The 22,065-nt window shown below is 41.4% G+C and overlaps 1 protein-coding gene across 1 annotated transcript in view; it reads left to right on the top strand.

Annotated features, from left to right (window-relative positions):
- The window catches only part of exosc10 (exosome component 10), a 41,978-nt gene extending 27,814 nt beyond the window's left edge, over window positions 1-14,164 (top strand). The window contains exons 17-25 of the mRNA XM_078425709.1: window positions 1,320-1,414; window positions 2,271-2,366; window positions 2,948-3,022; window positions 4,634-4,733; window positions 7,647-7,720; window positions 10,348-10,513; window positions 11,527-11,594; window positions 12,178-12,245; window positions 13,899-14,164. Of these exons, the coding sequence (XP_078281835.1) occupies window positions 1,320-1,414; window positions 2,271-2,366; window positions 2,948-3,022; window positions 4,634-4,733; window positions 7,647-7,720; window positions 10,348-10,513; window positions 11,527-11,594; window positions 12,178-12,245; window positions 13,899-13,929 (773 nt within the window). The 3' untranslated portion in view covers window positions 13,930-14,164. The remainder of the gene's footprint in view (window positions 1-1,319; window positions 1,415-2,270; window positions 2,367-2,947; window positions 3,023-4,633; window positions 4,734-7,646; window positions 7,721-10,347; window positions 10,514-11,526; window positions 11,595-12,177; window positions 12,246-13,898) is intronic.
- Window positions 14,165-22,065: the final 7,901 nt, after the last annotated feature.

Below are 22,065 nucleotides of genomic sequence, written 5' to 3'. Positions count from 1 at the left end.
CTGCTCTTTTAAAAGTGCATAAAGGAAATAAGGGTTGTAAATCACATTTCTCTTCCGGGCTTTAGACTTTTGCTGTGATGACCTGATGTCAAATTACTTTAGTCTACTGAAATTTTAATACTCTTCACATTAAAAGGGCTAAATTTATTATGATAGCACAATGGTTGGATGTTTTAATAAGTTGTAAATTTATTATGGTTGCCATAGCACCAAAGGGGATTTTTATTAAAATAGTATCTCCACATGTGAACAGGTCACCCCATCCAGTGAGTTAGTGCCGGATTTCATGTGGAAGTATGTTAGTGCACAGTCAAAACCCTTACTGTGTTTTACATCTTCTGGCCTGCATCCTTACATCCTGCATTTTACAGGATGGTCATATTAATTTTTGGCTTCATAAAGCCAAAGAACAATGTACAAGTGGTGTTGATAACTTGTCATATAACAGACCGATGAAGATCTTGGGCTGATTCAGCGAAAGGTGTTTGAAATAAGACTTATTTGTATTTGCAGTTTTTTTCCCCCCAATATCGCATTTTCCAACCAATTGTATTGGAGTCCTTCTTGCAGTACTATAAACCATTTGTCAAGGTTGCCAAAGTTACATGAATGGATACAAGTGCAAAAAACAATTAAAATAATTCACTTGAGCTTTGTTTCATTGCTTTAGTAGTCCTATAATTGGTTTGACTAAAAGTTTTTTGAAAGTGCTATTTTGAAAGGCACAATTAGCATTCAACATGTGCTTGGTGTATCTCAACCAATTAGCTATAATGGCATCTAATCGGATCTAAGGGTATAGGGAATATGCCCTCTACCAACCAGACATTGTTTGATTTGGATTTATAAATGAACAATTGGAATTTGGAATAGCCGTTCAGAGCTCGAGATGGTGCGCAGCTCTGGCTTATATCATCTTCCGCCACTGCTTCCCAAGATTGTTGAGAAGAAGGAACACCCTTCACCAGTATCTTTTTCCTTGTGTCAGTACTCCACACTCCCTAAACATCCAATGAGGTTATAGAATCACAGAGCAGAACAGCATGGAAACATAAGCTTCAGTCCACCGTACCCATGCAGAACAAGTCGGCGCTCTGGGTTAGTCCCATTTGCCTGTTTTTGGCCCACAGCTCTCCATACCCTTCCCACCCATATCTAAATGTCTTTCAAAAGTCTTCTATTGTGCAGGCATTTTCATTCATATTCAAACAAACTTGTTTAAAATATATCATGTTACCAAAAAGTAGATGGTTTTTTTTTCCTCTATTTGCTTTACGAACAGTGTGAAAATAATCAATGTACCCTACACTCTTTTTCAGTACCACTGATGCAAACCAGTAAATTGTTTCCAGATTTGAATGACAATGAGACCTTGTCGCTCAGTGCCACCAAAGCAATCATCACCATATTTGATGTAGGTACATTTATTTTACATTTGCACCAGTTACTAATCTATACTGTGTAGTGATGTGGAAGAATTTACTGCAACCTTTAGTGGGTTCCAGTTGCTAATTAAACAATTAGTTTTACGCAGAGTACTTTGGATCTGAATTAAGCAACTGATCAAGTTGGGGGTTTTTCAAATCCTCTCATTGTCTTCTTGTTAAGATGTTTATTGTTTGGATCACCTTGTTAGAGTTGGTAGAAACAAAAGGAAGGATAATAGGGTTGGAGTCATCTCAATGGTGCATGTGCTTTCCCCGACTTCCACCATTATATTTCCTTGAAATTGCTGTTTTATGCTGGGATAAAACTTTACAAACAGGAAATGTTTCAAAGCTGTAAATGTCTTCATGGGTGTTGTCATCCAATATCCATGCACGTAGTCAATTTTCTGCAGGTAACTGGTCACTGTTTGGGAAGATACATGGTTAGACTTTGTCCTGTGCTATAACTACTTCAGCGGAAAGATATTGGGCATGGCTCACTTCCATATTGCATGCGTTTTTTTTCACATCTGAGCAAAGGTAGTGTTTTGAGAATATATTAAATCCTTTCTTCAGTCCTGTCATCAAGTTGTCTAATTGCAAGGATAAACTAGGGGTGGAGTTTTTTCAACACTTTTTCTTCTAACATTTAGTGGTGTTGTGCAGTCTGGCAATTCTGTACGTCACAACCTGTAATAATCCGGCTTTTGTTTCCCAATAGGTTATTGAAATACACGTAATTAATCTCAATGCCAAAAGTGTCAAAAAAACTTTGCTTTAAACCACCTGGCTTGGCTCTTTGAGATATATTTATGTATATTAAGTGTTCATCTTTTTCTACAGGATAATGTTTCAAATAAAAAGGAATGTAAAACATCGACAGGAGCACAACAGAAAGCAAAAGTTATTTTGGAATCGTTTGAAAATCCTTTCAAAATGGTAAGCCGTATCACTCCATTTTTTAATGTTTTGTCTATTTTTAGACAAATGTAGACATTACTGTCAATTATTGGCTCTATTTAATATCCCTTGAACTAAATTAACATTCCAGAATGCAGTTTCTCTATGTCATAAGTGATGATAGCAGAATTAGGCCATTCAGCCCATTAAGTCTACTCCGCCATTCAATCATGGCTGATCTATCTCCCCCTCCCCCCCAACCCTGTTCTCCTGCCATCTCCAAATAACCCCTGACACCCGTTCTAATCAAGAAATCACATGAAGAAAGTATACTTTCTGCCCTGAAGGATATTAATGAATCAGATGTACTTTACAAAAATTCAGTGCAGGCCTTCTTGCCACTCATCTCTCCCCTTCTTCCTCCCTCCCCTTCTTTCCCCCCACCACCAAGTCACAACAATTGGGAGCCGGGTTGAGCATCGCTGGGTGAGCAGACTCGCTCATTCTCACACTGATTCAGTGAAACTGGCTGACGTCCTGTTCTTCCCATAGTTTAGAATACTTAAAATATTTTATTTCTTCAGTTTCCTAAAACAGCTTCAATGGTTTTCTGCTTTTAGTATTTGCCTTATGAGGATAGTAACGCATTCATCTCTCAAGCAGCCAAGTTTGATCCTTCCACCAAGATATACGAAGTAAGTACCACGGGCAGCCTAATGGTTGTTGGTAAATTGCTCCCCAAATTCTCATTCATGGAACCGAAAACTGACTTAATGCAATTTATCTGCTGATGCTGCAAGGCACAGGCGCCGTTTAAATAAATTTTGGAAACATAAATACTGTTTGTAATTTAAATCGAAAACCAAAAATGCTGCAATGATTTTGATAAAATGGCGAGAGGAATAAGCTTCCTACACTTTGGTGCAGGTTACATTATGGAATCTGTGTGTCAGGTCAGGTTTGCATGTAGACCGTGATCTGTAGCATGGATCTGCAAGCAACACAATAGGTGCAGGAGTAGGCCCTTCGTGCCAGCACCGACACATGGTATGTGAATTGAGCATTTCCATCTACAGATCAAATAGATAAATACAATAGTTAGAAAATTGTTCTTGCTTCATAATGACCACTGTGTTACTATTTGCAACAGGTAGTCCGGTGGCATGGCAGTATTTACATTGTGTGTGCATGTCATTTCCTATAGCAGGTGCACACAAAGGTGCAAACCTTTAAAAAATATTGAACTAAACTATATTGCAACTAAAAAAAAATCAGTGATTGTGCCTCCTTTGGTAGCGCATCGTTCCTATCTATGTATATTGTAAAGCAAAAAACTATAGTCTTGAAGAATCTAAAATAAAAATAGAAAATGCTGTTAATATTCCATGGGTAAGGCAACCCCTGCAGAGAGAGAAGCAGTTAGCATTGCATTAAGGGAGTCAAAATGCTGCAGTAACTCAACAGATCAGGCAGCACCTCTGGAGAAAATGGATAGATGACATTTCGCATCGAAACTCTTCTTGTGGCATTTTATACACATTACATTATATTTTGTTTCTTCAATACGCCAGACCTGAAGAAGTTTTCTCAACGTTTCCTGTGTTTATAATAAATATTAATCAGGCTATAGGTGGGGTTAGGAATATTACTGTGTTTCTGGTTAATTTTTCACAAAACCATGAAGCTGATTGTGGATAACTGTTTAAGTGCACATTGTCATATGTTGAAAGACTGGAGCGACTAGGCTTGCATACACTAGAATTTAGAAGGATGAGGGGATCTTATCAAAACATATAAGATTATTAAGGGGTTGGACACGTTAGAGGCATGAAACATGTTCCCAATGTTGGGGGAGTCCAGAACCAGGGGCCACAGTTTAAGAATAAGGGGTAGGCCATTTAGAACGGAGATGAGGAAAAACTTTTTCAGTCAGAGAGTTGTAAATCTGTGGAATTCTCTGCCTCAGAAGGCAGTGGAGGCCAATTCTCTGAATGCATTCAAGAGAGAGCTAGATAGAGCTCTTAAGGATAGCGGGGTCAGGGGGTATGGGGAGAAGACAGGAACGGGGTACTGATTGTGAATGATCAGCCATGATCACATTGAATGGTGGTGCTGGCTCGAAGGGCCGAATGGCCTACTCCTGCACCTATTGTCTATTTAAGGATTATATGCTATATCAGAAATCTGATACTGGCCTAGTTATTTGAATTGGTGACCAGTAGTGTTCAATAGGAATTGCTTTTCCATATTGGTCTATCATTGAAGTGTGTATGAAGGTGTTATATTTCACACTTGTATCATTTCAGGTGAGTAACAGGTGGAAGTTGCTAAGCCAGGAATGCTTACAGAAGGAAGTCAAGCAACAAGAGAAACCCCAAAAAGTGAAAGAAACTCCAAAGCCTGCAGGTTATCATAAGCAACGCCTTTACTTTACACATCACATGTGCCTGCCAACTCTCTGTAATGTCTTGTGGTCAGCTGGATTATTTTGTGAAACCAGATGAATGTAGTTGACAGTATGTGTACACCAACATACTGCAGTCAAAGGTTACATTTGTGTTTGAATTCACACATTGGGAGTAAATCATGCGTGGTCTTCCTTGATGACAGAAGTAGACATTATTTGAGCCCCTTTTTTTTTGTACCACAACTCCATTTGTCTGTCAGCTTTCTAATAGGTACAGGTGTCAGAGGTTTTGGGGAGAAGGCAGGGGAATGGAGTTAGGAGGGAGAGACAGATCAGCCATGATTGAATGGCGGAGTCGACTTGTTGGGCTGAATGGCCTAATTCTACTCCTATTCCTTATGACCTTGTATCTGCTGGTGGAGACATTGCAGAGGATAGCTGCAAGGAATATTTTATTTTCTTGCATTGGTTTAAAATAGCACAGACAAGCAGCCGATGCTTCATTTGAGCATTCTCAGAACCATAGTTTAGATTTTTCCCCCCAAATTGTTGATTATGTTTTCTGCTCTTCAGCCAACCAAACTTCTATGAGAGAACAGGTGTGATTGGACATGTCAATCTGTTTCATTTGAGAAATCAGGCTTCCATTTTAGGAATATGGAAATAACACCATCCTTTTACCTTACCAGCGTTTTAAAAAAAATGTTGTTGCATAGCATTGAAAAATGCAGTTTCACATTCCAGAATTGAATCTGGCCATGGATTTTCAGCCTGTCTAATGGAGGGGGAGAGTAGAACGCTCATCTTAGTTGTAAAACTTGGAATATTAAATGTTAGGATTCCACAAAATTAAAATTACATTGCATATAAAAAACATCTTTAGATTTATATTTTCTGGGCAATTTTGGTCATGTTCCAAAACTAAGTGTGTGCAATATATATATAATATTCACAAAATGCTGGAGTAACTCAGCAGGTCAGGCAGCATCTCAGGAGAGAAGGAATGGGTGACTTTTCGGGTCGAGACCCTTCTTTAGTCGGAAGAAGGGTCTCGACCCGAAACGTCACCCATTCCTTCTCTCCTGAGATGCTGCCTGACCTGCTGAGTTACTCCAGCATTTTGTGAATAAATACCTTCGATTTGTACCAGCATCTGCAATTATTTTCTTACACTATATATATAATATTTTGTTTTTACAAAAAAGTCTAGAAACTAATGGAACTGAAGTCTGGAAATCTCTGGAACCTAATAACTTGCTTCCCAAGGTTTTGTTTGTGGAAGTGCAAGTTATCACTAGATTCACCTTAAAAATACAATAGGTTCTAGAGCAATTCCTTCTGATGGGAAGGGAGTAAAGGTAACCATACTGCAGTAAAACTAATTATCCAACATGTGAGAGGCTTTGGTGGTGCCATTTTTTAGACCATTGGTTGGCTATTCCAATCCATGTCTCAACATATTTTTGCCCCGTTTTCTTTTTGTGTTGCACAGTAATACAAGAAATTTCCTTGCGTGTCAAGTAATATTAAAAGGAGCACGGAAAGCAGGCATTCGACAGTTTAAAAGAAACATGGGAAATAGAGCCCTGGTAAATTAAATGAGAGTGCAGAAACGAGGGCACTGGCCGGTTTGGAACAGAGCACAGCAAACGTTACAGTGGACCAGATGCCTAACCCCGGTCGCAATTATCAGCTTCACTGTAGTTTTTAAAAAAAGAAAAAGAAAATGGGGAATTGCAGAGCAGCTCGCCTTATGTCAGTAGTAGGGAAAATTCTGGAATCTTCTTGTGCAAATGTTACGCATATAAAATAAAAGCATGGACAAAGTCAACATGTATTTATGGGGGGGGGGAGGAAGGGTGGGATAATATGGAACAAATTTATAACTAGCATAATCTTCAGTTTGAAGAAGGGTCTTGACCAGAAAGGTCACCCATTCTTTCTCTCCAGAGATGCTGCTTGTCCCGCTGAGTTACTCCAGCATTTTTTATCTGTCTTTGACTTGAGAATTAGTTAGCAGGCACTAAAGAATAAACATAAAGAGATCATTATCTGATTGGAGCCTGTGACCTGTGGGTTGCCCCAGATATTCACAATTTATATCATTGATTTAGATCAGGAGACCAAGTGCTACATATCCAAGCTGGCTGATAATCTAAAACTAGAAGGCAGTTTGAGTTGTGTGAAGGGTGCAAATATATTCTGAAGTATGTGAATGGGCAAGAATGAATCATATAGAATTTATCAAGTTTGATGCAGGGATGTTATTCCTTTTTTAGATTTTTTTTAGATTTAGAGATACAGCGCAGAAACAGGCCCTTCGGCCCACCGGGTCCGCGCCGCCCAGCAATCCCCGCACACTAACACTATCCTTCACCCACTAGGGACAATTTTTACATTTGCCCAGCCAATTAACCTACATACCTGTACGTCTTTGGATTAGATGTCTACAACCAGTCGCAGTCATAGCATAAGGGGTCAAGAGAAGCAAACCAATTTATTCACCCAGAGATTATCTGATTTTTGGAAATGAAGGAAGGGTTTGAAATTGGTGCAAGAAAATTATGCTGAGGTAAAAGATCAGCCATGATTGTTTTGAATGGTGGAACAGGTGGGAGGGATCACGTTTTTAAAGTTCTAAATGATAATTTCCTGACCTCACTTTTTAACTGGTCGAACTTAAATTCTAGAGTTCAATCTTGTTCTAGATTCAGATTTGGAGTATTTTGATGGACATTTTCCAAATCCAGCTCTGTATCAATGCAGACATCTCTAATTTATGGTTATATACACGCGTACAAATCTATTGAAAGTAAAACAAAGAGGTTTTTAGGGTTATTTTTAAATCGAGGACCCCTTGTATAGCATATTCTGAGTTGCAGTATTTTAATAAGTTGTGTCTTGTCTTTCAGTTGACCGACAGCAGGAAGAACAGGATTATGTTGCTGCGGTGCAAGAGATCCCCTCAGTCAGACAGCAAGCTGCTGTAAGTGAGATGGCAACTTTGAGTCTAATTTAAATGGTACAGATTGGATAAACCTGAAGTTGCAACTTGTTATAATGTAGACATTTTAGTAATGCCAGGCATGTGGTGGAATCTGGGAGACCATTTGTTGTTCTGTTTACCACCTCCTCATACTTCTTGACCACCTAAGAATTCATGGGAAAGTGATAACCTAAAGCCAGGCATTTCTGCAAGCGTAGAGTTATTTGCAGAAGTGGCCCTCGTTGGACTCGACATAACATTCCTATTTCTGCTCATCAAGAAGTGATGGCTTTCTCTGAGAATGTGCAGTGTTACAGATTTCCTGCTGAGAAAAGGAGAAATTAACTTTGAGAAAGTCTGCCCAACATCAGCCCTATCCGCTGAACCTTAAAACTGCTTATCCCTGCAAAAGTCCCGTTGTCTGGTGCTGGCCTTGGTTTGACACAGTGGTGGCATTGGCCACGCCTGCTGCCAGCTTCCCCTGTGAATTGGACTGTTTGCTCTTCTGCATTCCTCCCAGTGCTCAGTCCCAAGTAAACCAGGCACAGACTTGGCAGTTCTACCTCCACATGCATATGATGAGTTTATTGTCATGTGCACAAGTACTTTGAAATACAGGTACAATGGAAACCTTGCTTGCAGCAGACTCTCAGGCACATAGACTAAGAAAGCACACAAGAACATAAATTAAGCAACATATGAAATAAAATGTGCCAAAAAACAAGACTTTAGTACAAAACAGGTTCATGGTAGTGTATGAGGCACTCTTCTTTTGTTATCATTTGTGTAGGTTTAATGACTAATATTTGATGTATGGCTATGCTTTAAATAGAAAGGGTTTTTTAATGTTTGCTGAATATTTGTCAATGTCAGACTGTGCTGCACTGGGCCACTGCCAAGTGCTGAGAGCCAGGCTCCCCCAGCCAGAGATTGAGCCAGAGTCCACGCTGCAGAGTAAAGTGGCACAGAAGTATGTGACGAGTCATTTCAGAGCAATGAATTAGCCAAACCAGAATTTTATTTATAAAATTACCAAATAGTTTGTTGTAAAGTGTTCTCGCAAGTTAAGAAAGAAAGGATAAAATATCTTGATGCACCAGGGCTGGGAGTGAAAGTAAAGCACTTGCAAATCTTGGAAACCTGAAATAAAAAGATAAAATGCTGCAAACACTCAGTATGTCTGGCAGTATATGTGGGGGAAATGGAATTAATGTTTCAAATTGAAGATCCTTCATTGGAACGGGAAAGGTGAGAAAACAAGTTAAACTTACATAGTGATTATCTCTGGGTGAGGTCCATGTGATTCCAATGTTTGTAGGTTACTAAGGGTAGTATCTAAGTGAGAAAACAAAGAAAGGGATACCAGAAAAGTGAAATGTAGGTCAGAGCTTTTGGTGGTCCTGAACCTGAAAGAAGAATTCTGACGTGCCATTGCCCGTGGAGAGAGAAAAGTTGAGTTAATGTAACAGATGGACAACCAGACAACTGGTCAGTCAATTTTGCTATGATGCAAACCTGCAGATACCAGCAATTATTGATCTTGATTTTGAATGCCAAAGGTGCGATGCTGTTTCTCAAACTTATTTTGAGCCTCGGAACAGTGTAAAAGGCTTGGAACAGTGGGTTAGAAATGCAGTGGAATTGGGTAAGATTTCACTCCAATTCTGATAGTTAATGATAGGAGTTTTACTGTAGGTGGGAATTTCTTGCAGAGGGCAATGAACTTAGATTGCAGATGCCTTGATCTGCCTTCCAAGACCCCTCTGCCTCGACTAGTTTTAAAATCGACCTATTCATCCAAACCTTATCCTTTGATCTGTATAAGGCTTGTCACCAGTTTTTGATTGATAGATTTAGAATTTTTCCATGTTTTGCTATTGTAAATTTGTAAGTAAAGATAACCACGGTATCAAGACCCTTGGAAGGAGTATTGTACGATGTAGTATAACTATGAAATGAATGGCTGTTCCGTTCACATTATACTTACCAGTAAAAGTTTCTAAAATAAAAGCTGAAGCCCAAAAATCCAAAATATCACAACCTATCTGGCCACTCATCAAGAGAGCACACATCGTGTAGGGTACAGGAGAGTTAGGTGGCTAAATTACTAGCATCCAGATTTGTGACATTGATTGTGTTTCTCCTTTTCATCCCTTTTCCCTTGGTAAAATTCCAATCACACCCTCAATATTTGGGTTTCCAATTTTAATTTTAACAAACAATGATAGATTCTGACCTTCTTCAAAATGTCTTTCACTGATTTGTATAGAATCGACCAGATTCTAGTATTATCTTGTAGCAGAATGTATCAAGCACTTTTACTGCCATTTGTAGGCACTAATTTGACAGGTGGGTGTCCATGTCCAAAACCAAGTCCAATTTATTCCACACTTATTGCCAGGCTGTGTTCTAGGTAAACATGAGTTGAAGAAGTCAATGATCTTTGCCCTTATTTCACCCATCCCAATCTTGGTAAATGTTGAAAAAGAAAAGTTATGGGGTATTTTAGTGTTCAGATGCGACATGCAATACAGATGCAATACCATATGAGCAGACTTTGAATGATTGGGACCAGTCTTAGGATATGCATATATTGAATTTCTTAACCATGTGTCCCCATCTCACAGATGGCAGCAGACCAGCAAATGGTGAAGAGGGAACAAGCAAAGAGCAGACCAGGATGTGAACCAACACCTCCGGAAAAGAAGCGTAAACTGGGAAATGAGAAGCCAAAAAATCCCAAAAATGTCAAACCGTTCGATTATAGCAAGACTGATTTCAAAGTATTTGCAGGTCTGTTATGGCTTAATACAGTTTAATACTTTTATGGTTAAAAGAATGTTTGTAATTATGTAGAAGGAATGGCGAACAATGATTTCCATGCAAAAGCACAAATCGGCTCTCAGATCAACTAATCCCATTCACTGGATGGGACTTCATCTAGTGCCCGTACTTTTTTGAGGTAGAATGCTCCACTGTGAGCACTCTGATTTAACAATATCATCTTCAGATTCTAACACTTTTGAAGATATTGAATACATAATCCAGGCAAATGGTAAGGAGTTTTAGGCAATAACGACATTAACCTATTGGACAAACAGAAATTGGCTATCATGAATGTGCGGTTCATTGTTAATTTGGTATCAGTTCTTTAAAGGCAAGGCCTTTGAATCAATGGGTCCTGGCTTTGTCTAGTCTGCACTGCACACTTGGATCAGGAATGCTCTAGGATCAATGCAAACTTATTTTATTTCAGCTGGATTTGCACTAGAGGAATTTGGATTGGTCATAGCCATTTATCCAATAAGAGGGAAAGTCATTTAGGGATTTCTGCTTTTGTTTACGAGCCTTGATCCTTACTAGTTTGTTTTCTTTGTGCGCTTATATCTGGCAATGTCGAGAGTGTATTTGAAAAGTGAATTATCATATCTTGTTATATTTGTTCACCTTGTATATTATTACCCTGCATCATCATTATGTATAGAATTTTGCTGCTTCCTCCCATAATGACTGGTCTTTTGGAATTCCAGTAAACAGAATCATACAATTGTGACGGTACAGAAGGAAATTGTTGGGAACATGGCGTTAATTAAAATGGAAAAGTAATCATTTTGGACAATGAACAGGGGTATAACTAGTGTCCTTTCTCCATTTTGTATAGTGAAACTAACATCGGGAACAGAGGTGTGGGTGGGGTGAGAGCTGCTTCTACACATAAACAAACATTGCCATTTTGAAAAATCATATGAGATGGACCAATGTTATAGTATGTGCAAGTATTTTACAATAACTATCCATCCTTTCAGCTGGAAGCAAATCTAAAGAATCAACACAGTTTGATCCAAACCTTCAAGCAGATATGCCTCAAACTAAGGTAAAGCCACTGCTAAACGCTGCAACATTTTGTTTCTTTACATGTAGATTGAGATGGCTAGGATTGTTTTCCTGAACCAACCTGTCAAGGGCAACATGTAAATGCATTGAAGACAGGATTTTAGGCTTGGTTCTCGGAGCAGAGAAGACTGACCAATGGCGTTTTCGAGAGACGTACAAAGTTATGAGAGGCAGAGATAGGGTAGATAATAAGAAACATCTGGTCAAGCACTTGAATCACCAAGTCATAGTAAGATAGGTTCTAAGTGCTGGTAAAGGAACTAAGGGGCTAGATGTGTACAGGCATGTAATGGTTGGCATGGGCACGTGAGCTGACGTTCCTTTACCTTGCCGTATGGCTCTGACTTTATATCTCCGAGTTCATCACCAGCAGTCGAACTTAATCAGTGTTTTAGAAAACTTTAATATAAATTTGTTTAAAACTTTCTCCAAGATACTGATTTTTATCTCAGTGTGACACTCAGTTGAAATGCTATTTGCAGATATTTTAAAGAGACATTTAACTATTTATAAAAGATATTAATTATCTTTGCACTGTTCCAAAACATCTTTCTTTCCTTCAGAAAACGGGAAAGAGGAATCGTCAATCAGCAGGAAGCAAGAGCATGTCCTTCACCAGCAAATCGGAAAGGTAACAGTGCACTGCTGTTAGTCCCAATAATCCAGCAGTAAAATCCCAGCCTTGCAGCTGCATTGGCGGCATCTCCAGGTTTATCTCTCAGCAGGAAGAACTTAAAGGAATCTGTGGCTGAACTGTGGAAACATGCAGTTTTCACAGTGCAGCCACAAACATCCAATGATTTTTGATCATTTTAAAATATGCTGCTATCTTTAAATGTTGGTTCATGTAAATGGATACTACGAGCAAAAGAATAGCCATTTAGTATATTATAAAAGGCCCCAATTTAACAATTGCTCGCTTATGGTCTTGCTAATGTCAAGGTATAAATGCACCCACAAACGTCTGCGAAAAGGTTCATATAAATCTTTAAACCACTACTTTGGAACATGCAGTAGACCTCGCGACAAGTTGTGCATTCAATTTGATCACAACCAGATTGCATGTTAAATTCCTTCACCTACTTTAGGTTTCGCTAATTATCATTGTCATGTGCACCAACATACTGTGAAAACTTTGTTTTGTGTGCTGTCCAGGGAGATCATACCATATATAAGTATATACACATGCAAGGTTGTGAAAAAGAGAGAAAATAAAATGTAATAGTGTAACAGCTACAGGGAAAGTGCAAGATAAAAAAGTGCAACAAAGTAGTTTGGGAGACCTAGAATTCATCTTAGCTTGTGAGAGAACCACTCAAGGGTCTGATAACAGCATTAAAGAAGCTCTTCTTGTGTCTGGTGGAACATACTTTCATATCTTCTGCTCGACAGGAGAGGAGAGAAGAGAGGATGACAGGGTCGGGAGGGGTCCTTGAAGATGTTGGCTGCTTTCCCAGGGTAGTGAGAATTGTGGATGGTGTCTAAAGAGTGCGAGACTGGTTTGTGTGATGGAATGAGTAATGTCACAACTCTGCAATTACTTGCTATACCAAATTATGACACATCCTACTATGATTAGGCTTTTTATGATATATCTGAACAAATTAGTAAGAGTTATTGGAGATATGGTGGATTTCCACAGCCTTTTGTAAAAGTAGAGGCATTGGTGAATCTACTTCAACATTGCATCAATTTGGTAAGTTGATGGTGGTATTTACACAAAGGAACTTGAAGCATTTGACCCGCTCCACCTCAGCACCACTAATAGACGGGTGCAGACTCCACACCATTTTCTGGTTGATTACCAGTTTCTTCATTTTTCTGATATTTAGGAAGAGATTATTTGCCTGACACCATGCCACTAACATCTCTATCTCCTTCTTATACTCTGTCTCGTTGTTTGAGATTCAGGTCATTGCTGTGGTGTGATCTGGAAACTTGTAGATGAAGTTAAGAAGAATTTGGTGGTACTGTTGTGAACATATGGGAACTATAGTATGGGGCTGTATACCCAGCCTTCCAATGCATCTTTGGTTCTTCTTCCTTAAAACCTTTGCTTAACAAATGTCACAATTTAAAAAACTCGGGTTGACTCCTGGATTGAGTCCAGGTTTCCGGTCCCCCTTGTGTGAAGAAATGTTTTCTGACATCGCCCCTGAGTGTCATAGCACAAATTGCAATTTTTGTCTCTTGCCTTAAACTCTTAGGTATTTGAAGTTAGATTAGTTTCTTTTTAACTGATTTTGTTTTCCATCCTTTGTCCTCCCTTCACCCCAATATGCAGAGGTTTCAGGCACAGTTGGCCATCAAGATAGAAAATTGTGCTTGGAATATGCTGAGTTGAACAAAGGCACCCTCTTTGTCGGCCGTTGCTGTTTCCACGTTGATATTATGTATTCAATTGCTTTTAATTTCTGGGACATCGTTGCACTATGTGAAAAGCATTTTACAATAAATCTTTTGCAAAATTGTTAATTTTGGCTTTGGGTGATTATTAAACTATACCATCAAATTCACACTTGTAGTCAACTAGGACTGCAACTCAATTAGTTTTTTAGCAAAAACAAACCCTCCTTATGTTTGAGAGAATAAAAATTCCAATCATATTTCAAGTGATTGCCAAGTGAATAATTTGTGAGTTGTTTCCTTGTTTATTGGTGTTTTCTGGATTTTGACGTTGCTGGTAAGCCAACATTAATTAATGCTCTCAGTACGTACTCCTAGTCTAGAATGGACAGCATTCCCTTATAGACCAGAGCATCTTTCAGCAGCACAATGTCCGTCTCTGGGTGCCCAGGGAACAGCCAGGTCCGAGTCCTCTATTATGCAGCTGCTCAGGATGAACTGAGAAAAGGGCACGATGGTGGTGTGTGGCATAAAGTCTGAGGAATTATTTTGTGAATGTGACCATGCCAGGCTGTTGCTAGACAAAGATAGACAAAGTGCTGGAGTTATTCAGCGGGTTAGGCAGCATTTTTGGAGAAAAAGGATGGGTGATTTTGTGGGTCGGGACCCTTCAGACAAATCTGTTGGACAGTTCTCTCAAGTTACAGACACGTGTGTGGAAAGGATTTTGCAACATTGACTCAACTAGCTGCGTCTTCTCTCTCCAAATTTAATGCCTGGGTCAATAGCGTCTGAAGAAGGCTCCCGATCCGGAGTCACCTATCCATGTTCTCCAAGGATGCTGCTTAACCCGCTGAGTTACTCCAGCACTTTGTGGGGGGGTTTTGTATATCAGCATCTGCAGTTTCTTGGTTTTACAGTAAAGAGAAAGGTTGCATTTCACCAATACATTTTATAGAGTTACTAATTCACAGTAATAGAATTATTGATTTAATATAAAATTACTGATTCACAATGAAGGTTAGAGATGGATATGTTGGGGGTTTTGATATCTTCCCAAATAATGTTAACTCAAGAATATTGTACACCCGTTCTAACCACTGCTTTCAGTGAGAGCTTGTTACTGAATTGTGAAGGCTTTTGAGTTATTTTCAGGCTTAATCCTATGATCAGGGGGAACAGAATCATAAACAGATCTTTCAAGCTTGCTTCCCCATTCAACATGATGATGATCTTGTTTACTTTCTTTACTTGGAATATTTTTTGTAGTATTGTCACGAAACGTTGCTAGCTTTTTAATAATTTGTGCAAAGTATGCACATCCTATTTGAAAATCTTATTAGACAAAATTTTGAATTCCAGCTTTCTATGTCTAGCAGCATAAACTCTTATTCTCCATTCAGTTTTATGTCACCAGTTTCACATTTTAGTTCAATCAAGTTCAGACTTTTTTCAACGGCATTTGTGGTCTTGTAAAGACTGGAGGTGTACATTATTTGGCCCTTTGAGCCTGCCGTACCACTCATTAAGGGTTGTGACTAATTGTCTATCTCACCTGGTCCTCATAAGAAGCAATACTGCCAATGTCATTTTATTTTGCAGTTGAGTGGTTTTGCTCTTCGATTAGAAGGGCACATAGGTGAGTGACATCTACTGACACCAGTTTGAATCATTCCATAAAAATGACAGATTGGTGTTTGATGACTAAGATGCGTGCAACACATTGTTTAAAAAAAAAGATAATTGGCTGGGAGATGCAATGGAGGAAACAGCTTTTTGGAGAGTAAACATGTGCAGGACAAAGTTCCCTTCTAAACAATTTAAAGCTCAAGCAGACTTGTGGCAAATCGGTCTGTTTGCCACTGCTCTCCTGCACTATAGATTATAGATGAGTTAAGAACAACTGTGTTACAGAGCTTGGTTCATTCTTGATCAGACAAGCATGAGGCTACTGTTCTAATACAATGGCTGCTCTATACTTCCCACAATTGATCTTTACAACAACTGAGCCACATCTCTTGAATAACTGCTATTTTTTTTCTTTGCCAACGGGAGAAATTAAAACAGTTGGTACATATAGTACTTCCTTGTACAATGATGAATGGGACATCAGAAAGCTGATCTGACAAAATTTTAGCATTAATATTTTCCAGTTCTTAACCAGTCAAGGACAGCTAGCATTAATGCAGTAATCAGTGGGAAGGATTGATGAAGAATCCATGGCCTGAAACATTAATTGTCTTTCTGTCCACCAATGCTACATATTTCTATTGCTTTATTTTAGCATTTTTTCAGCCTTGCAGGCAAAGCCACAATGTTTCCCATATAATCAACAGAAGTTGATTCTCAATGAAATCTTAATATTCAGGGTAAACAGCTATTATAAGAGGTTTTTATTAATTTGCCATAATTCCTTCCTTGAACCTACAATGTACAACATACAAAAACAACACAATCCAAAAACCTCACCCCCGTCTCTTATAGTTTGTGGTTGTTACTGAAAAAATCCTACTTCACCTGCAGTTTTCCAATCTGGAAGAGCAGAAGAACCCAAAGTCAAATGAGGAAGTAAAAATACTCAGGCAAACTTTCTCTCTAGCCCCTGTCTAAGAGGTCGCACAAGCAATATGCACAATGTCTGTAATCTTTTTATTTTCTACATGATTAAATTTCCCCGACAGCCAACATATCTGCACCTTGAAAACTTTTTTGAATGTGAAGATCATCTGATAATTATTCCAATGGTTTACTACTCACAAACTGATGAACCATCCATCTCACATCCAGCTTATTCCTGCCTTTTAAGAATTTTGATTCTTCCTGTTAGATAGGTTAAAAATTACTACCAACAGGTGTTTATTTTATAAAGCACTATGAAACTTACTAAATCTATGGTGCAAAATAGATTTAGGTCTTTGAACTTTGAATAAGCATTGTATTTTAAACTGAGAAAATTTGTTGCAGCTCAACTGAAAAGCTTTTTTTAAAAGAGCAATATGAGCACAATTTTCCACATGAAGCCTGACCAATGATCCACAAAATGATGGAATGCTGTTCCTCCGTTTGCATGAATGATTTTATCAATACCAACCTGGTAGCTATAACTCAGGTTCTTTGTTTTGGTCTTGAATCATCACTGATCACTGCCCAATGGATGAACAATGGGTAGTTGATGGTCACAGGGGACTCAGTGGGCTGAAGGGCCTTACTCTGTGCTGTATTTCTCTTTGACCCGATGACAATAGCTCCAAGTTATTTATTTTCAGTAGCAGTTTTACCATTACAGCCTGTAAATAATAAAATATCTGTTGTTGGCTATATCGATGTTTGTGACATGTTGATGGCCACCTAAATCATTTCCAATAAGGCAGAGATAAAAACATTTTTCAAGGAAAATTAAACAATGGAAGCAGAGGAAAATACAAGGCTGCTGCAACACTGCAAGCTGTCAGAATAATTCTGGAATGTTCTCACAAAGGTCACCGTGTGTCAACTGAAAAAGTGGCCTGTGCTGTAAACTTCTACAATTCAATTATTTTTTACTTCCCGTGCAGCAGTCTGGAAAGTCTATATTGCAGTGCAAATATTTTTGAGTACTAGACAACTGAATTTTTTCAAAGATTCTATTTGCGGAGTGAATCCCAGTTTTACACTCTGCAGGTCCACCATGCATTGTTGCACACATATACAGGGGTGTAGGACATGCATAGAATCACCAAATGGCATGCAATGCAAGAATGGTGTCACTTGCACAAGATTGTCCTGTACATTGGTGACCTGGGAACAAACCTCCAATGGTGAAGCATGTTTTAACTTTCTGGTTGCAGTCCACTTTGGTAAATTAAAATGGTTTTGTTAGAGGTTACTGCAAAACTACCCTTATGTTGGTCTTGTGTGAGTGGGCGGATACATGGCAGATGCAGTTTAATGTAGATAAGTGTGAGGTTATTCACTTTGGAAGTAAGAATAGAAAGGCAGATTATTATCTGAATGGTGTCAAGTTAGGAAGAGGGGATGTTCAACGAGATCTGGGTGTCCTAGTGCATCAGTCACTGAAAGGAAGCATGCAGGTACAGCAGGCAGTGAAGAAAGCCAATGGAATGTTGGCCTTCATAACAAGAGGAGTTGAGTATAGGAGCAAAGAGGTCCTTCTACAGTTGTACCGGGCTCTGGTGAGACCGCACCTGGAGTACTGTGTGCAGTTTTGGTCTCCAAATTTGAGGAAGGATATTCTTGCTATTGAGGGCGTGCAGCGTAGGTTCACTAGGTTAATTCCCGGACTGGCGGGACTGTCGTATGTTGAAAGACTGGAGCAATTAGGCTTGTATACACTGGAATTTAGATGAGGGGGGATCTTATTGAAACATATAAGATAATTAGGGGATTGGACACATTAGAGGCAGGAAACATGTTCCCAATGTTGGGGGAGTCCAGAACAAGGGGCCACATTTTAAGAATAAGGGGTAGGCCATTTAGAACGGAGATGAGGAAGAACTTTTTCAGTCAGAGAGTGGTGAAGGTGTGGAATTCTCTGCCTCAGAAGGCAGTGGAGGCCAGTTCGTTGGATGCTTTCAAGAGAGAGCTGGATAGAGCTCTTGAGGATAGCGGAGTGAGGGGGTATGGGGAGAAGGCAGGAACGGGGTACTGATTGAGTGATCAGCCATGATCGCATTGAATGGCGGTGCTGGCTCGAAGGGCTGAATGGCCTACTCCTGCACCTATTGTCTATTGTCTATTGAGACATTTGCAATAGTTCTGACCCATGGAAATCAAATCTTGTACCCCTGCTGAACAACTCTAAGATGATGTTTGCCAGACAGTCCTGCAAACATTGAGATACTTCATTGGCTCGGTGGAAGTGATCGTGTGGGCTTCCAGTAATTTATCATGCTTATCTGCGTTTCTGGTTAACTCTTCCAAAATTAAACTTTTGTTTGAAATCTATTAGAAATGAAAGCGAACAATTTGTTCTTTAAGCAACGTCAAGAGTGCAGCACGATTGTAGCCAACAAATCCAAAACTGAGCAGCACATTATCGCAGAGTGTAAAGACTTTTGCAATGCTATCTCACAATGTATCCGTGCAATAGCTGCAATAAATAGAAAACTAGGCAAGCTATTTGAGCTGCTGCAGCATGATTTCAGTGACCCAGGTTCAATGCTGACCTGGCATATTAGCTTGGCTTTATTCATTTGAGTGGGGTTACTGACTTTAATTTAATACAAAGGCTTAGCAAACTTTTTCATTTACTTTTCTGTACTGAACTGCACCTTTATGTTTTTAATTAATAAATAACGGTTTAAAGTGTTATCAGAGACGATGAAACAAGCCTTTGATTCAGGGTGCACAGTCCAGAGACCTGCTCATCTCTTACGGCTTATTCTGCTTGTTAAGGCTGCAAAGTAGTTGACAACCATACAACTGCAAACGGGTAATGTGTCATGGGGTCAAAGCATACGGGTTAAGCACAGATGGATAAACATGATTCAGCCTAACCAGAAGCTCTCTGGATAGAAGGAATGGGTGACGTTTCGGGTCGAGACCCTTCTTCAGACACGTTGGTGGCTGTGGACAAGTTAGGCATGAGGGCCTGTGGGCAAGTTGGGCATGAGGGCCTGGGGACAAGTTGGGCATGAGGGCCTGGGGACAAGTTGGGCATGAGGGCCTGTGGACAAGTTGGGCATGAGGGCCTGTGGACAAGTTGGGCATGAGGGCCTGTGGACAAGTTGGGCATGAGGGCCTGTGGGCATGAGGGCCTGTGGACAAGTTGGGCATGAGGGCCTGTGGACAAGTTGGGCATGAGGGTCTGTGGACAAGTTGGGCATGAGGGCCTGTGGACAAGTTGGGCATGAGGGCCTGTGGGCATGAGGGCCTGTGGACAAGTTGGGCATGTGGACAAGTTGGGCATGTGGACAAGTTGGGCATGTGAACAAGTTGGACATGAGGGCATGTGGACAAGTTGGGCATGAGGGCCTGTGGACAAGTTGGGCATGTGGACAAGTTGGACATGAGGGCATGTGGACAAGTTGGGCATGTGGACAAGTTGGGCATGAGGGCCTGTGGACAAGTTGGGCATGTGGACAAGTTGGGCATGAGGGCCTGTGGGCATGAGGGCCTGTGGACAAGTTGGACATGAGGGCATGTGGACAAGTTGGGCATGAGGGCCTGTGGACAAGTTGGGCATGAGGGCCTGTGGACAAGTTGGGCATGAGGGCCTGTGGACAAGTTGGGCATGAGGGCGTGTGGACAAGTTGGGCATGAGGGACTGTGGACAAGTTGGGCATGAGGGCCTGTGGGCATGAGGGTCTGTGGACAAGTTGGGCATGAGGGTCTGTGGGCAAGTTGGGCATGAGGGACTGTGGATAAGTTGGACATGAGGGTCTGTGGGCAAGTTGGGCATGTGGGCCTGTGGATAAGTTGGACATGAGGGTCTGTGGACAAGTTGGACATGAGGTCTGTGGGCAAGTTGGGCCTGTGGGCAAGTTGGGCATGTGGACAAGTTGGGCATGAGGGCCTGTGGGCATGAGGGCCTGTGGATAAGTTGGACATGAGGGTCTGTGGCCAAGTTGGACATGAGGTCTGTGGACAAATTGGGCATGAGGGCCTGTGGACAAGTTGGGCATGTGGACAAGTTGGGCATGTGGACAAGTTGGGCATGTGAACAAGTTGGACATGAGGGCATGTGGACAAGTTGGGCATGAGGGCCTGTGGACAAGTTGGGCATGTGGACAAGTTGGGCATGTGGACAAGTTGGGCATGAGGGCCTGTGGACAAGTTGGGCATGTAGACAAGTTGGACATGAGGGCATGTGGACAAGTTGGACATGAGGGCATGTGGACAAGTTGGGCATGTGGACAAGTTGGGCATGAGGGCATGTGGACAAGTTGGACATGAGGGCATGTGGACAAGTTGGGCATGTGGACAAGTTGGGCATGAGGGCCTGTGGACAAGTTGGGCATGTGGACAAGTTGGACATGAGGGCATGTGGACAAGTTGGGCATGAGGGCCTGTGGACAAGTTGGGCATGAGGGCCTGTGGACAAGTTGGGCATGAGGGCCTGTGGACAAGTTGGGCATGAGGGCCTGTGGACAAGTTGGGCATGAGGGCCTGTGGACAAGTTGGGCATGAGGGCCTGTGGACAAGTTGGGCATGTGGACAAGTTGGACATGAGGGCATGTGGACAAGTTGGACATGAGGGCCTGTGGACAAGTTGGACATGAGGGCATGTGGACAAGTTGGGCATGAGGGCCTGTGGACAAGTTGGGCATGAGGGCCTGTGGACAAGTTGGGCATGAGGGCATGTGGACAAGTTGGGCATGAGGGCCTGTGGACAAGTTGGGCATGAGGGCCTGTGGACAAGTTGGGCATGAGGGCCTGTGGACAAGTTGGACATGAGGGCATGTGGACAAGTTGGACATGAGGGCCTGTGGACAAGTTGGACATGAGGGCCTGTGGACAAGTTGGGCATGAGGGCCTGTGGACAAGTTGGGCATGAGGGCCTGTGGACAAGTTGGACATGAGGGCATGTGGACAAGTTGGACATGAGGGCATGTGGACAAGTTGGACATGAGGGCCTGTGGACAAGTTGGACATGAGGGCCTGTGGACAAGTTGGACATGAGGGCATGTGGACAAGTTGGGCATGAGGGCCTGTTTCCACACTGCATGACTCTGACTGACTCACCTTCAGTTACTGTATCTGGGACTTCCACGCCGCCCTTGCCTTTTTCTAAGTATCTCTCCACCTCGAGGGAGATTGACTGTATGAGGACCCCATCAATTTCCTGTCAGAAACTGCGTGTGGGTGGGATGAAACTTTCCCTTCTCAGAAAAAAAAACTCCTCCACGCCACCTTTGATTCACGTCACTTTTTTTCCCCCCACTTCTCCTCCCCTCCCCGCGGCTGACAGCTCTGCGCGGCCGCTCTGCCCCTCCCCTCGAGCCTACCCCTCCCCCTTCCCCAACGGCCGCTGTAACCCCGCCCTCCTCGTGCGATCGCAACGTAGACGGGGGTGGGTGGGGCGGGCGGACGCGCCGCCCCATTGGCCGGGAGGCCTGTCAATCGGGCGCCGGCCTCCCGATCAAGTCCGGGGGGGCGGGGGGTGC

The sequence above is a fragment of the Rhinoraja longicauda genome, chromosome 30, assembly GCF_053455715.1.
Source record: "Rhinoraja longicauda isolate Sanriku21f chromosome 30, sRhiLon1.1, whole genome shotgun sequence".
Classification (NCBI taxonomy): Eukaryota; Metazoa; Chordata; class Chondrichthyes; order Rajiformes; family Arhynchobatidae; genus Rhinoraja; species Rhinoraja longicauda.
The sequence above is the reverse complement of the archived record's forward strand: the minus strand, read 5'-3'. Positions and strand labels throughout refer to the sequence as shown.